Source organism: Lepidochelys kempii, chromosome 2 (assembly GCF_965140285.1).
Source record: "Lepidochelys kempii isolate rLepKem1 chromosome 2, rLepKem1.hap1, whole genome shotgun sequence".
NCBI classification, from domain to species: domain Eukaryota; kingdom Metazoa; phylum Chordata; order Testudines; family Cheloniidae; genus Lepidochelys; species Lepidochelys kempii.
Genome location: NC_136381.1, coordinates 253,832,675 through 253,848,909, shown reverse-complemented (window position 1 = coordinate 253,848,909; position 16,235 = coordinate 253,832,675). Strand labels below are relative to the sequence as shown.

Here is a 16,235-nt window from a genome sequence, read left to right as displayed (position 1 = left end):
TTTATGCAAACTTCACACCGCTGGGCTTGTAGCTCTGGAAAGGGTTTAGAGAAATGTTTTCAGCTTGTTCCTCTCTTTGATATTGTATTATTGGCAGAAATTACTCCAAGAATGTCTTGACAGATGGAAAAGGGTGTTTTTCAATTAACATAAGAATGGCCATACTGGGTCAGACCCCAAAGGTCCATCTAGCCCAGTATCCTATCTTCCAGCATTGGTCAATGCCTGGTGCCCCAGAGGGAATGAACAGAACAGGTAACCATCAAATGATCCATTCCCTGCTTCTGGCAAACAGAGGTTAGGGACAGCATCCCTGTCCATCCTGGCTAATAGCCAGTGATGGACCTGTCCTCCATGCACTTATCTAGTTCTTTTGTGAACCCTGTTATAGTCTTGGCCTTCACAACATTCTCTGGCAAGGAGTTCCACAGGTTGACTGTGCATTATGTAAAAGAATACTTCCTTTCTGTTTGTTTTAAACCTGCTGCCCATTAATTTCATTTGGAGACCTGTACTTCTTGTGTTTATGAGAAGGAGTAAATAACACTTCCTTACTGACTGGTGTGGAGAAAGTAATGATTTATAGACCTCTATCATATTCCCCCATCAGTCATCGCTTTTCCAAGCTGAAAAGTCCCAGTTTTATTAATCTCTCCTCATATGGCTGCTGTTCCATACCCCTAATCATTTTTGTTGCCCTTTTCTGAACCTTTTCCAATTCCAGTATATCTTTTTTGACATGGGGCGATCACATCTGCATGCAATATTCAAAATATGGGCATACCCTGGATTTATATAGAGGCAATGTATTTTCTGTCTCATTATCTGTACCTTTTTAATGATTCCCAACATTCTGTTTGCTTTTTTGACTGCCGCTGCACATTTGAGTGGATGTTTTCAGAGAACTATCCACAATGACTCCAAGATCTTTTTTGGGTGGTAACAGCTAACTTTGACCCCAATTGAGTTAACTTAAGATGGAGGCAACTCACATTTGAAGTCTAGGCTTAACAGGACTTTTTGAAGGTTTTGAGCTAATTTCATTGCAAATGTGAATTGGAAAAACACTCCTTTTTAGCCTGTCAGGGCAGAGCTCTGGTGATCTGGAATTATTGTCTTAGAATGGATTCATTTTCTGGTTTTGTCACAATCAGTGCAATAATGAAAGCTGAGGGCCAAAGCCCTTCTAAAGATTCCTCTACTTAAAGCCATGCAACGCTCTTGGGACACATTCTGCTCTGTCCTACTGCTGTAAACTTGGAGTAACTCCATTAACTTCATTGGATTTACACCAGGATAACTCAGAGCATTAATTTCCTGTACATACTGTACGTCACTGTGCTTATCTAATCCTTCCATGTTTCATGGAAGGAAAATTTGGATTTAAAACACCTTGGATGAAATCCTGATCCCATTCAAGTCAATATCAGTGGGACCATTATGTCAGCCCTTGTGCTTCTCTTAAAACCAAATGTACAATATGGGCTTGATCCTGCAAGGTGCTGAGCATTCTGGCCCTGCTCCAGCAAAGCACTTAAGCATGGAATTGACTGTAAGTGCTGCAATGGGACTACTTACCTGCTTAAAGTTAAGCAGGCACTTAAGTGCTTTGCTGGATCAGGGCCAACAGAGAATTGGGCCCATGGAATTTTTGTAAAGAAATATGAGGTTGGTTCTGTAACTTAGCTGGACTCTGCTGAAACACTATGTATATATTAAACATTTTTGTTAGTGAATTTAGACAGATTGTCCAATAGAAGTATAAATGAAGAAGTGGAGAGGTGCAATAGATAATCCACCTGCTCCGTGAGAACAGCCTAAAACTGAAGAAAGAAAGTCTTCAGCTGGTATTTCTCCATCAGTGGATATAACAATAATAATATAATATTGAACTACTACAATATATCTTTTGTCTGATTATCTCAAAGTGCTTTATAAACACTTAGGAGTAGTCCAATTGATTTAAATGGAATTGCTTACACTAGTAAAATTAAATATGTGCATAAGTACTTGTAGAAATCTGGAAGTGTTGAACATAGTGATGATCTTCGAGCTACTCTCATGTGTAAAAGAGAACAAGAGTTTTTTCCAGTACCATATATCTACTAAGTACAGTTAGTCTACCAGAGTCTATTCCTGGTCTTACTGAAGTCACTAGAATCACTTGCATTGATTTAAATGGGAGCAGGACACCTGAAGAAGGTTAGATCAAAAGACTCAAAGCCAGACATCATAATGATGACGTGTCTTGTAAATTGCACTCATATTTTTAAAAAAGTCTTTGATTTCATAGTTAACAAACATAATACGATTTTCACAAGTATATGACCCTCCCACACCAATTACCACATGTAAGTTCCTGTGTTTGTTTATATTTATATCTGTATACAAATAAATATAGGAACATACATGTGCTAATTGTTACACAATTGTAGGCAAAGCTACTCTTAAACAGTGTTCTTAATGACCTATAAAGGGGTATTTAATTTAAAAATTGGTGAGGTCACCAGGTATAGAGAAACTTTTTAAAGCTCTGTATGAGTGAGAGCAGAGGTAGAGGGATAAGGTTGTATCGAAGAGGACTAGTGAAGCCAGACTGAGACAATCCGAGATCTATGTTAGTTGGAGGTGGGGGGTGAAGTGTAGACTATGTTACACTGTGAGCCAGAAGCAGTTGTTCATGGTCTGTGGCAAACTGGTTGGTCCCATGATAGTGACTCACCACCCTGGTTCCAGCTGCAGTGTTAAATTGCATTAAGAGACAGCTAAAAATACATTAAGGCCAAGATTTTCAAAAGCAACTCTATTGTTTTGGGAGCCCAACTTGAGGCTTTTTAAAGGGGCCTGGTTTTCCACAAGTGGCTGATCACTGAGAGCCAGGCCCATTTAAGGTTTCAGAGTAGTTGCTGTGTTAGTCTGTATCCACAAAAAGAAAAGGAGTACTTGTGGCACCTTAGAGACTAACACATTTATTTGAGTATAAGCTTTCGTGAGCTACAGCTCACTTCAGAGCTGTATTTTCCACTGCATGCATCCGATGAAGTGAGCTGTAGCTCACGAAAGCTTATGCTCAAATAAATGTGTTAGTCTCTAAGGTGCCACAAGTACTCCTTTTCTTTAGGCCCATTTAAGTTGTTTCAGGTGGTTAACCAATAATTGAGGCATCCAAAATTACTGGTCAGTATGAAAATCGTGGCTTAAATCTTTTTCTGCTGTCACTTTCTTGTGTAAGCAATTGTTGTAGTTACCTCAGGGATATTCTGTGTCCATGACGCACACTCTTCATGTTAAATACAGATCACATAGAACGTGTAGGAGAACTAAAAGTGGTCACAAATTTTTCATTTATACTGTTTTTGATAGAAAATTTGGATTTTGATGCAATAAACTTTTTCATGAGAAATTTCTGCTTTCTGTGGAAACTTTTCAGTTTTTTTTTTTTTCAATTGAAAAACCAAAATATTTTGACTGGAAAACTGAAATGTTTTGATTTGGAAATGCTGCCATGGCACTTCATAGGAGCCATAGTTCAGTTGCCTCATGTCCCCATTCTTCTCTATGGGCCAGGCTCCCCGGTCAAGCTACAGCTCCTGTGATGCACCATAGCCAAGGACTCCCATGATGATCTCCAAGAGGAGAAACTGCAATGCATCATGGGAGATAGTCTGACCATGGAGCCTGGCTGGTAGAGGAGAATAAGAACACCTGAATTACAACTCCTGTGAGGCACTGTGGCAGCATTTCCAAATTGAATTTGTCCAGTCTTAACCTGGAATCTTTGTTTTTGAATTTCTGTTGAAAAATTGAAAATTTCTATGGAAAACTTAAATAAAAATTATTTTTGTCAAAATTTTCTTCCGGGAAAAAAAATGTTAACCAGCTCTCTTGAGAAGCTCTGGCTAAGAGACAGTCTTTCGATTAAACAACTTTTCCTCCCTTTTATGAATTTTCCACCTGATTTGAAAGATGTGAACAATGGAAATTTCAAAATTCTCTAAGTGATTAGGAGCACAAATCCTTTTGATATTTTTTTTGTGTGTGTGTGTAGCAATTGGTCACTTTTGAAAGTCCCACCCAATTTGTACACTGCTAAAACACTGCATAATCCTGTGGATGGTCAGATTAATAGAATCACAGCATAAATCCTCCTCTCCTCCCCTTATCCTACATGTGGTGCTAGATCCTCAGCTGGTATAAACCGCTTCAGTGACTTCTCTGCAGCTGTGCACTGACTTGCACCAGCTGAGGATTTGAGAGTTACGCTCTTAACCTGCACACTCCTGCAGAAGTGGATCTAAGTAAAATTACTTTTTATGGGCCTGTTCGAGTAAAAGACAATCAATGTATTCTTAATCTAGTCTCAGAAATATTCAAAGGAAATGTACAGTGGGTGATTTTTCTGATGTTTATATAATCTGTAGAGATTATGCAACATTTTTGTTATATGCCATATATCGTGAGGTGGTTTAATACCCTTTAGGAAGAATTTCAGACACAAGTAATGTGAAGATGGAAATCTAATTTATTGATACTTAATGGCCTTTCATAGAGTGAGATCTGTACTTGTACTGAATGAATAACCACCCTTGATAATCTTATGGTCTCAGAGGTGTGAGTGGATTATTACTAAAAGCATGCTAAGTGTTTTACTAACAAAGAGACAGGGTCCCTGGCTCAAGGGTCTTACAATCTAAGGCTCCAGGTCTGCAGGCTCCTCTGAACAAGTTGAACCATGTATCTGCATGGAGTGCCACTGAACTTAATGGGGATTCAAATGGATGCAAGGATATGTTTGTGAGCAGACAAGGTCAGACTGAAAAAGACAAGCAGGCAAGGGAGTGAGTGAGCAGAGTTATCTGCAGGCATTCATAGAATAACAGAGTATCAGGGTTGGAAGGGACCTCAGGAGGTCATCTAGTCCAACCCCCCTGCTCAAAGCAGGACCGATCCCCAATTAAATCATCCCAGCCAGGGCTTTGTCAAGCCTGTCCTTAAAAACTTCTAAGGAAGGAGATTCCACCACCTCCCTAGGTAACACATTCCAGTGTTTCACCACCCTCCTAGTAAAAAAGTTTTTCCTAATATCCAACCTAAATCTCCCCCACTGCAACTTGAGACCATTACTCCTTGTTCTGTCATCTGCTACCACTGAGAACAGTCTAGAGCCATCCTCTTTGGAAACCCCTTTCAGGTAGTTGAAAGCAGCTATCAAATCCCGCCTCATTCTTCTCTTCTGTAGACTAAACATCCCCAGTTCCCTCAGTCTCTCCTCATAAGTCATATGTTCCAGTCCCCTAATCATTTTTGTTGCCCTCCGCTGGATTCTTTCCAATTTTTCCACATCCTTCTTGTAGTGTGGGGCCCAAAACTGGACACAGTACTCCAGATGAGGCCTCACCAGTGTCGAATAGAGGGGAACGATCACGTCCCTCGATATGCTGGCAATGCCCCTACTTATACATCCCAAAATGCCATTGGCCTTCTTGGCAACAAGGGCACACTGCTGACTCATATCCAGCTTCTCGTCCACTGTCACCCCTAGGTCCTTTTCCGCAGAACTGCTGCCTAGCCATTCGGTCCCTAATCTGTAGCGGTGCACTGGATTCTTCTGTCCTAAGTGCAGGACTCTGCACTTGTCCTTGTTGAACCTCATCAGATTTCTTTTGGCCCAATCCTCCAATTTGTCTAGGGCCCTCTGTATCCTATCCCTACCCTCCAGCGTATCTACCTCTCCTCTCAGTTTAGTGTCATCTGCAAACTTGCTGAGGGTGCAATCCACACCATTCTCCCGATCATTTATGACGATATTGAACAAAACCGGCCCCAGGACCGACCCTTGGGGCACTCCACTTGATACTGGCTGCCAACTAGACATGGAGCCATTGATCACTACCCGTTGAGACCGACAATCTAGCCAGCTTTCTATCCACCTTATAGTCCATTCATCTAGCCCATACTTCTTTAACTTGCTGGCAAGAATACTGTGGGAGACAGTGTCAAAACCTTTGCTAAAGTCAAGGAACAAAAAGTCCACTGCTTTCCCTCCATCCACAGAACCAGTTATCTCGTCATAGAAGGCAATTAGATTAGTCAGGCATGACTTGCCCTTGGTGAATCCATGCTGACCCATTGTATGGATCAGTGTTTGTTTTTCTTTTCTTTATGGTAGTTTTGTGTGTCTTCTCCTCCTCCCATTCTCACCAGCATCTCCTGGGGTTTGTTGGCCTTGTAGAAGAAGTAGGTTTGAGGGGGGTGGAATGAGGGCTGTAGGTGTAGGGGCCACATGGAGGATGGCAATACTGGTTAAACATGGTATCGTATGTGTTCTTTATATACTGCATGGGTTGTCAAAACTTTTGGAAAGATCAATTGAGATACACTGGGAAGAGTAAGTGCCAGTTCTAGGTCAAAGTTTTAGGTGAGTTTGAATAACTCACATTTGTTGCTTGTGTCCCTATTAATAAAGTCTGGAAGCCAAAGCAGAAAGGTCTTTTCAGTGCTAACATCACAGAGGCTGTTTCTACATTAGCATTTTCCCATCACTGCATTAGCACTGATTCAGCTCCACAGCTGGTAGCAACAACAGGAGCTCTAGTTTAGACCACCATTAGCATTTTACCACTGTGTCATCTAACTTTGCTTAGAGCAGGCCTAGAGAACTCAGCCTTTTTTTAACCAATTTACTCATGCTCCCCACTGTTGCACTTACAGTGGTGGAAACGTTGAAGCAAAATGCTAGCACAGATGAGGCAAAGAGGTAGGGGGCATATACTCATCGGGGACATCCTGATTAATTAGTTTTTTCATTTCGGCCTTAGCTGAGATTGTGAATGATAATGTGACTCTCATCTGTGAAATCTTCTTGAGCAGGCTTGATACAATTCTTCTCTTGCCAGGCTCTCTGCATTAGCTGTGTCCACTTCAGTGGATTCAAAAAGCTCAGCCTGGCTCCTGGCTATGACTAAATCATCTAATTATAGCATTCCCATGCTGTGCTTTTTGGGTTCATTCCAAATCCATCAACACATTGATTTTTGGAATGGCATTCTTTACTGCTCCCTAGTCTTGTTTCTCAAGACCTCCTTGTTCACTGTGCTCCTTTCACGTGTCCCGGTTCTCCATCTGCAGGCATCTCCTTTTCTCCAAGCCTTGCCTTTATTTTGCTTGCCACCACGTATTTGCCCACAATTCTCCTCCTAGATGGAGCATCCTATCCAATGAAAATTGTTTCAATCCATGTGGATTCCTACAGTCTGGGTCTGATTCTCTATTGCCTCTACTTTTTGCATAGTCACTTATACCTGTGCAAAATGGGTATATACCAATACCATTCAAATGTGATTAACCCATTGTGCACCGGTGTGATTGACTACACCTGGGGCAGAAAAAGGGCGAATCTGACCATCACCGAGTTTTGTACTCCATTTGCAGAGAAGACAAATAGAAAATTTCAGTCAAAATTACATCAAATCTGCAGGGTTAAGTTGAAGACCTGCAATACCATGAAGTGCATATAACAGTGAAGCAAAACCCTACGGAAGCCCAATTCTATGTGACCATGAGCTACCTTAGAAGGCTTATAAACATTAGCAAATCTTTCAAGGGGCCTGGTCTAAGTCTGGAGCTTGTGATGACACCAGGTGAGTATCGCAGCATTTCCAATTCTTGTAGTCCTATCTCAAGTCTAGCAATATGTGGGATTTCTCTTAAAGCCCTCACTCCTGCCTTTGAGGCTGTCAGCTTTTTTTGTTTTTTTTTAAATATGTTTCTAGTCCCTCAAGGATACAGAGAAAATCTGGGACATGTGTAATCTATAGGCTCAAACCAGAAGGCAAATAAAAATCTACGGTATTACTTTTTAAACAAGAATCTCATGATTTTAAAGCCAATGTAATGAGATTTCCTTTTAAAAATAATACATTTTGGGTTTTTTATTTGGGGGGGGGGTCTAACTAATGCCTTGAGTACTTACAGTTGAGAAAATGATTTTGCATAATTTTGAGTTGGGTTGTGAATATTTTGTACAGCTGTAACTCTGCTCCCCAAACAAAATTATTAGATGTTCTTAAAAGTAGGATTAAGACCTCTCCTTTTTAATACTGTTCTCAGCTGAGTGTATATATATAATCCTTTTCAAAGTATAAAATGCCCGAGGATGTTTCAGCAGTGCTTCTTAAATGACAGCATGTTTGTTCTTTTGCACTTCACTGAACAGCCTATGTTGATCTATACACTACTTTTTTTGTCATACACATTTTAAAATTAATATTTGAATTTGTGCCACTGCTGGCATTTCTGTTTGCATAGCTTGCAAAGTAAGACGCGCAGTATCTTTTAGCCTAAAAAGCAATATACTGTAATTATTTTAGTTGTATTATGGTAGTGCCTTGAGACCCCCAACTGAGATAAGAGCTGAATTATGCAAAGCACTCTGTGGATACATAACAAAAGCCAGTCCCTGCCCCCAAAGAGTTTACAATGTAGACATGACGGACAATGGCTGGGAGAAAAGAAGTCCCCATATTGTCCCCATTTTGCAGATGACGAACTGAAGCACAAAAAGTTCACTTCCTTCAGGTCTGTGGCAAAGCTGGGGACATAAGAATGGCCATATGGAGTCGGACCAATGGTCCATCTTGCCCAGTATCCTGTCTTCTGACAGTGGCTGATACCAGATGCTTCAGAGGGAACTGAACAGGGAATTATCGAGTGCTCCATCCTCTGTCATTCACTCCCAGCATCTGGCAGTCAGAGGCTAGGGACACCCAGAGCATGAGGTTGCATTCATGACCATCTTGCCTAATTGCCATTGATGGACTTATCCTCTATTCACTTAGCTAATTCTTTTTTGAACTCTGTTATAGTTTTGGCCTTCACAACATCCCCTGGTAATGAGGTCCACAGGTTGACTGTGTATTGTGTGACAAAGTATCTGCTTTTGTTAGTTTTAAACCTGCTGCCTATTAATTTCATTGGGTGACCCCAGATTCTTGTGTTATGTGAAGGAATAAATAACACTTCCTTATCTACCTTTTCAACATAATTCATGATTTTATAGACCTCTATTATATCCCTCCTTAGTCATCTCTTTTCCAAGCTGAACAATGCTAGTCTTTTTAATTTCTCCTCCTATGGAAGCTGTTCATACCCCTAATCTTTTTTGTGGACCTTCTCTGTACCTTTTCCAATTCTAATATCTTTTTTTTTTTGAGATGGGGCGACCAGAACTGCACACAGTATTCACAGTATGGGTGTACCAGGGGGATTACCACTGGAACTAAATTAAAATCTCCCAAGTCCCAGCCAGTGCTTTAACCACAGGCTCCACCTTCCTCTTTAATATTTTGATGTTTATTAGGGCTTTGAAACACTTAGACACAACCAAAGTATTAAAAGATTCTTTAAAAGCAAAGTTCTCCTCTTGTGAACATTGAACTCTAAGCTAATTGGGGGCTGCCATTTTTTTATGGCAGTGTGGTCCAATGCTCTTTTTTTTTTTTTTCAGGGAAACAGATGAAATCCAAGATAAAACTGCCCATTGGTGGGGAGGACATGTAATACCGGGTAGCCCTTTGTGTGGGTGAGGGATAGAATGCAAGACTTCCCTTCCTGCTCAGGGGCTTCTAGCCACCCCCCATGGGTGGCACACAGGGAAGGCAGAGCCATAGCCCTATGTCTCTCTCTCCCCCCGCCGCACCAGCTAGTGGAGCTGGTTTGCTGCAGCATTGTAGTGATTCTCCATGCAGCCAGTCTCTTAGTCCTAGTCTACACTAAGGGCTTGTCTCCACTACAGGGAGATTGATGCTGCTGCAATCGATGCAGCACGGGTCGATTTAGCAGGTCTAGTGAAGACCCACTAAATCGAAGGAGGACTGCTCTCCGGTCAACCCCGATACTCCACCTGTCTGGGAAGAGTAAGGTAAGTTGACCGGAGAGATGCAGCGCAGTGAAAACACCGGGATAAGTCGACCTAAGCTATGTTGACTCCAGCTATGTTCACGTAGCTGGAGTAGCATAACTTAGGTTGACTTACCCCGGTCGTGAAGACAAGACCTAAGAAATTAGGTCGGTATAACTGCTTTGCTCGGGGGGGGGTGAAAAATCCACACCCGTGAGCGAAGCAGTTAAACCAACCAACCCCCGAGTGTATACAGCACTAGGTCGACCTAGCTTACAGCTCTTGGGGAGGCAGATTACACTACTGTGTTTTAAGTGTAGACAAGCCCTTATATCTGCTGTGTCCTGCCAGTGGTCTTCCGGTGGTAACTCCTTTAAAGAAACAAATTTTAAATACAAAAGCCGTTCTGAAAGAAGACGACCTGCCAAGTATTCAGTCTGTGAAACAACAGTGTATGTGAGAGACTGGGGAGGAATATTGCTTTTAACACTCTTTTGTGTGGCATTTACTTTTTGCAGATCTAAAAGATAGGAGGAGAGCAAAATAATAGAACTTTCTTCTATTCCACATCGTTGGCAACAGGGTTTAAGACATTTAAAATCTCCTTTTGCAGTATCCCTTCCCCCATTGCATTTTCTAACTGCAACTGCAGATTGTTTCACCAAGGGGGTGTACTGCATGTCTCAGAGCAGCAAACTCTGCTAAAAGAATAACATGCAGCACTACCAATAAAATATGCAACTCGCAAAATATATCATTTGATTTATTAGGCAGCATCTTGCTCAGTAAAGTATGAAAACTGAGCCAGAAAACTATCGGGCCAGATCTGTAAACTTTAAATCTTAATCAGTATGAAAAGGAAGAGCCACCAGAGATGTGAACCAAAACAAAAAAGAAAAACAAACCAACCCCAAACAAAAACATCACTGAGTGTATGGTAAAGTTTGCCAGTCTAAGATACCTGATCAGTGACTGTAATGCTCAAAGTGAACCGAAGCTTACTGATGCTGCTTCGCAGGAGGAGCTGAATGACATCACTGGGAATTAAAGACTGTTTTACTAAAACAAGGGAAAACCTACTGCAAATTACAAGAACAGAGTATGAGCAATAAAAGGTGAGAGCACATTGGGGAACAAGGGTTGGCCCCCGAGGAGATGGTTTCTTGCCTGGGGCACCTATTTCTGCTATTGTATGTCCCTGGTGTGGTATATGACACTGCCGACTCCCTTAAAGCCCAGGCCACCCTACCAAGAGGGAGGAAGAGAAGCTATTACCTTCTGGATCAGGGACCAAACACTTCCCTGGCTCAGAAGTTAGAGGAGCGGCTCTAACTGTGCCTTTACCTTCTAGCTAAGCTGTTTTAGGGTTAGCTATTTCCATGACCCTATTCTTGCCCCAAAGGTCTAGAGTTGGAAGAATATGTCCAGCCCCCGCCCATCCCCCCAAGCACACTACATGGTAGAAAGAAGAGCTCTTCTGGTTCCTGGGCTCCTCTTTGGAATGGTTGATGGAGGGAAAGAATATTTCTCTGGCCCTCTGGAAGGATCCATTTTACCACCCCTGGTGTGTGTGGTGGGGAGGGGAGGGAAGGAGAGGGTAAGGGCCATATGAACAAAGGCTGTAAGGGGGTCTTGTGGGCAAAACTGCACAGGCCAAAGGATGTAATCCACTGAGTCACCTTCTGTATCACATCAGAATCTTCAGTGAGTCTCCATTAATGTGGATCCTTTGTTGTCACAGGAGAAACTGGTGGCCCAATAGACAGCCGAGGGGAGGAATTTTGGTGACTGCAATGTTCAGGTTGGGAAAGTAAACATACAGAAGTCAGGAAATCAAAGTTGGGAGATTGAGACATTATGGGTCCTAAAGCAGCTTTAACTCAGACACATAGGCTACACACATAATGGACTCGGGTCTCTCTCCTTATGTTTTATCTTATGGGCCAAATGGACCCTGGGGCAACCTCTGTGAAGTCAATGAAGTTACAGCAGGAATGAATTTGGCTCTATACTTGTAAATTTTTACCATGCCGTGTCTGGGCAGTTCAGCATTATCATCCCCCTGCATTCATGAGGGAGGCACCCCAAAGCAGGCGACTGGCTTAAAAAGGGTGAGATTAATAATAGAAGTGTTGGGTTCTTTTTCTTTGCCCTAAGGTTTCTGAGTCTTCAGGGTGCCTTCGGGTCACATTTTCAAACTTTTCTCTGCAATCATGGGAACTACAAATGTATTTTTGTTTAAAAAATGAAAGCTGACATTTTTTTCTTAATTGACTCCCAGAGATGGGACTTTAAGAAAAATACCAACTACAGTGAGACTTGCAAGCATATTGTGAGTGATGGCAATGCTAAGGGTATGTATACACTGCTTCCCCATGCAGCCCCACCCCAGCCCATCCAGCACCTGGATCATGGTACTATTTGGTCCCCAACCCCAAACTGTACAATCTAAACAGAAAACAAGTGTAACTGTTCTTAGTCCACTGCAAACAGCTGGACCCTCCCTGATTCATCCAACCCAAGAGCAGCTGGAAAATGCTTCTCTGATTCCTGCCAGTTTTTAACCTCTCTCTCTCAATGCTGCTGGCTACACGGGAATTAAATATAACTGGTCCTTGCAAACACCCAGCTCTTGTTGCAAAGAGCAATAGACGTTCGGGGCCCAAACTGGGCCGGATTCAGACTTTGGAAGATGTTGCTGGCCCCAGCCCTGCTGCCATGAGCCAGGGCTCGCTGTGCTCAGAAAGTGGCCACGGTGCTGGTTATTGCAGGCGCAGTGGGGCACAGGAGTGGGGCACGGGACCCCGCACGGGCAAGGCGAGAGGGGTCTGGGTCTGGCTGTAGCCTTGGCGGGGAGCAGCCAGGCGGGAGGGGCTTCGCCAGCGCCTCCCGCCCGTGCTCTCTGTTGCGGCTGCTGCTCACGGGGGTTGGGGGGGCAGGCGCCTGGCAGAGCCTCGCGTGCCACCTCCTGACGGTCCCGGGAAGGGCCGGAGCCCAGCGCGGGAGGAGGCGGGCGCGCGGCGCGCTCGTTAACCCTTGCGCGCCCGGCTCTGAGGCCGTGCCCGGGACGGGAGCGGGGAACACATCCCTGCGGAGCGCTCCCAGCGGGACGGGAGCGGAGGGAGCAGGGCTCTGCCCTCGCCAGGCGGAGGGCGCGGGGGGGGGGGTCCCGGCTGGTGCCCCAACGCGCATGACTCGGGGCCTCGGAGCGGGAGCACGTTGGGGAGCGGACAAGGCGGCACCCCGGAGTCTGCCAGCGAGTTGTCTCCTCCTGCTCCCCGCCCTCTCCTCCGCCCGGGGCTCCTCTCACCTCCGGCCTTGTCAGCGGCAGCCGGCGGAGGCTTGCGGGCCGGCCTCTCTTCGGGGGGGGACTTGAAGCGCCCAGGGCTTGCTCCGCAGCCCCCCGCTGCTTGGGCGGCCGGGCCCAGAGGGCGTCCCGAGGGCGGGAAGCCCTGGGGAAGTGCCCCGCCCTGCCGGAGCCCAGCAGCGCCCCCCGCGCCTCCTGCAACTCTCCCAAGTCAGCCCGCGCCGCGCGCCTGCCGGGGCGGAGAGGGCGCTTCGTGCTGCCGCGGAGCGCGCCGGAGCGGAGCCTTCCCAGCAAGCGGCCGCGAAGATGAACCAGACCGCCGGGGTGTCCAACAGCGTCCGCTGCCCCAGCGGGAAGGGGCCAAAGGTAAGGGCAGCTCCGCGGCGCGCCCCGCGTTTGCAGGGGATCGGGCTTCGAACCAGCCCGTTGGGAAAGTTGGGGGTTGGTGCAAAGCAGCGGAGGGCGGGGAGGTGGCATCGGCTTGTGATTCCGGGCCCGGGACGCACCGTTGTGACAGTAAGACAAGGGCAGTTCGCCGGCCCGGGCTGGCGCTTGGAGCGCTGGCCGCTTTAGACGCGGTGTGCGTTTGTTTTCCCCGAGGAGATGTTTGGGGGAGAGGGGTTTCAGCCGCGCCGCTAGGTCCTTTACTCAGCCCGTCCTCGGCATTAAGAGGTGCTCGAACTGCTCCCATCTGATCACTTCCGCGCAGTGTGCGGCGTGGTCTGCTGATAAATAGCAGCGTCAGTGTTTCCAGAGCGGAGAGCCTTGCTGGAGGGATGAAACTGGGATTTAGCTGCGGGAGGCTGGGTGGGCAACATGGAAAGCTCCTGAGAAGCTGGAGTTTTGCCTTTCCCGTGTGTCGGTAGCGAAAGCGCTTGTCATTAGCGGGTGTGCGTCCCGCAAGCCAGTGTGCCGCCAACAGTGAAGGGAAACCGTCTCCGGCGAGGAATTATTGCAACCCAGGCAATGCGAGGTACAGCGAGAGGAGGAAATACACGAGCACATGGGGCTGTGATGTGCAGGAACGAGGGGAAGCTCCAGGGAAAGGATCCTGAGTCCGATGAAGTGAGCTGTAGCTCAGGAAAGCTTATGCTCAAATAAATTGGTTAGTCTCTAAGGTGCCACAAGTACTCCTTTTCTACTTGCGAATACAGACTAACACGGCTGCTACTCTGAAACTTTGCTCATAGTTATTCACTGCACAGCCATGAAAACCAAACTCCTCTGTTTTTCATTTAGCCGTTTACGCGAGGAACTCCGGCATCTTGATTTCTGGAGCATCCCTTGCTGTAGCTGCTAGTCACTTCATGCAAAAAAGCACCATCTTAAACTTTCCTAGAGAGACATTGATAATCCATGTGGTGTACTCCGGGTTAGCTGCTTAACATGACTTAAAAGTTTCCTTAACAGAGACAAACGCTGCTAACCATATGCTGTGCTATTTAACCAGGTACAGACACTTTGATTGCAGCATGCCTGCTCTGTTCAGGATAACTTTTCTGATGTTTCCATGTCAGGTTTTCCGGTTTTTGTAAAGAGTTTCAAATACGTGTCTGTAGCTGGAGTTTTGTATTGGATGTTCTGTGATAATGCACAGTTATTTTTCCTTGCATTTTTCAGCACTGAAATCATGTTCTCTCTTCTGGGCTTTATTTCATATAGTTTGATTCAGTACTGATTCTTGCATGTTCTGCAGTTTTGCTTTTTAACTAGTGGAGTTCTGACCCTGCAAGCATGTGTGCATGTTAATCTATCCTGTATCTTAGTTCCCTAGCTGTAAAATGGGGATATTATACTTCCCCTCCCCACAGGAGTGTAGAGAGGATAACCTCCATTCATGATTGAGTTCATGTTCATATTCACATGATGAAAGACCTATAAGTAAGGCTATGATTTAGTTCATGGGTATTTTTAGTAAAAGTCATGGACAGGTCACGGTCAATAAACAAAAATTCATAGCCCGTGACCTGTCCATGACGTGTACTATAAATATCCCTGACTAGATCTTAGCTGGGGATGCGGGGGCGCTGCTCCGGGGGGCTGAGGGGTCGCTGCTGCTGGGGGCCACCGAGGCCAGCGGCACGAGCCGCTGGGGGCCACCCCCAGGGCTGCCTACCCGCGGCTGCTCCTGGGACCACTGCCAGGAGCTGCGGCAGCTTCCGCTCCCCCTGAGACCGCTGCTCGGGTGGTCCCTGGGGCCACCTGAGCAGCAGCCAGTGCAGCCGGCCCTGGGGCTGTTCCAGCAGCACCGGTGCAGCTGTCTGCGGGACTGCTTGAGTGTCTCGCTGAGGAGTCGCTCCAGCAGTGGCCGGTGTGGCTGTCCACAGGGCTGCTTTAGCAGCTGGACCCGGAGCCAGCCTCACCGGCCGCTGCAGAAGTCACAGAAAGTCACGGAATCCATCACTTCCGCAACCTCCACAACAGACCTAGAGCCTTACCTATACATATCTAGAAAAATTAGATGAGCTCACTGAAATGACTAAGTCTTGTAAATATTTTCAAGGCAAGGCCTCCTTTAACACCCCTGTTTTTATTTGCGTGAAAAATATTATTTATTAATTTAATAAATCATATCAAATGCTGGTCTATCATTTATTTAGTGGAGGGGGAAGAGAGTGAGTCCTATTTTTTTGTTCTGCATTTTTCAGTGCCTAGTACAGTGGAGTCCTGGTCCTTGACGGGGCTCCAAGGTGTGATAGTAATACTAATTAATAATACAACAGTTTGACCCAGTAGGTCAAACCCCAGTATACCTACCAAGTAATTCATATAGTTTTAATTTAATTCAAAGACACCTGCAGCATATTTTCAAACATTGTAAGCTGTAGCTATTATTTCCTTTGGAATTGTATTTCTTTTCAAGACAGATGACTGATGATTTAAGCTTTTTAATTAAAACATACAGACTCCATGCGTGACTAATTTTGTTGCAAGGAAGCCCTCCAGAGTTCAGACATAATATCACACAGGAAAGGGATGACAACCTCCTGTCTCTTTAAAATTAGTTAACTTGCCTGGGATGCTAGGTAT

General features: G+C 45.1%; 1 protein-coding gene across 2 annotated transcripts in view; it reads left to right on the top strand.

The window, feature by feature from the left end:
• Window positions 1–13,065: 13,065 nt before the first annotated feature.
• Window positions 13,066–16,235, top strand: part of DPP6 (dipeptidyl peptidase like 6) — an 807,813-nt gene continuing 804,643 nt past the window's right edge. For both annotated transcript variants that reach the window (XM_073334581.2, XM_073334585.2), the window contains exon 1: window positions 13,066–13,571. In XM_073334581.2, coding sequence (XP_073190682.1) covers window positions 13,512–13,571 — 60 coding nt within the window. In that variant the 5' untranslated portion in view covers window positions 13,066–13,511. The remainder of the gene's footprint in view (window positions 13,572–16,235) is intronic.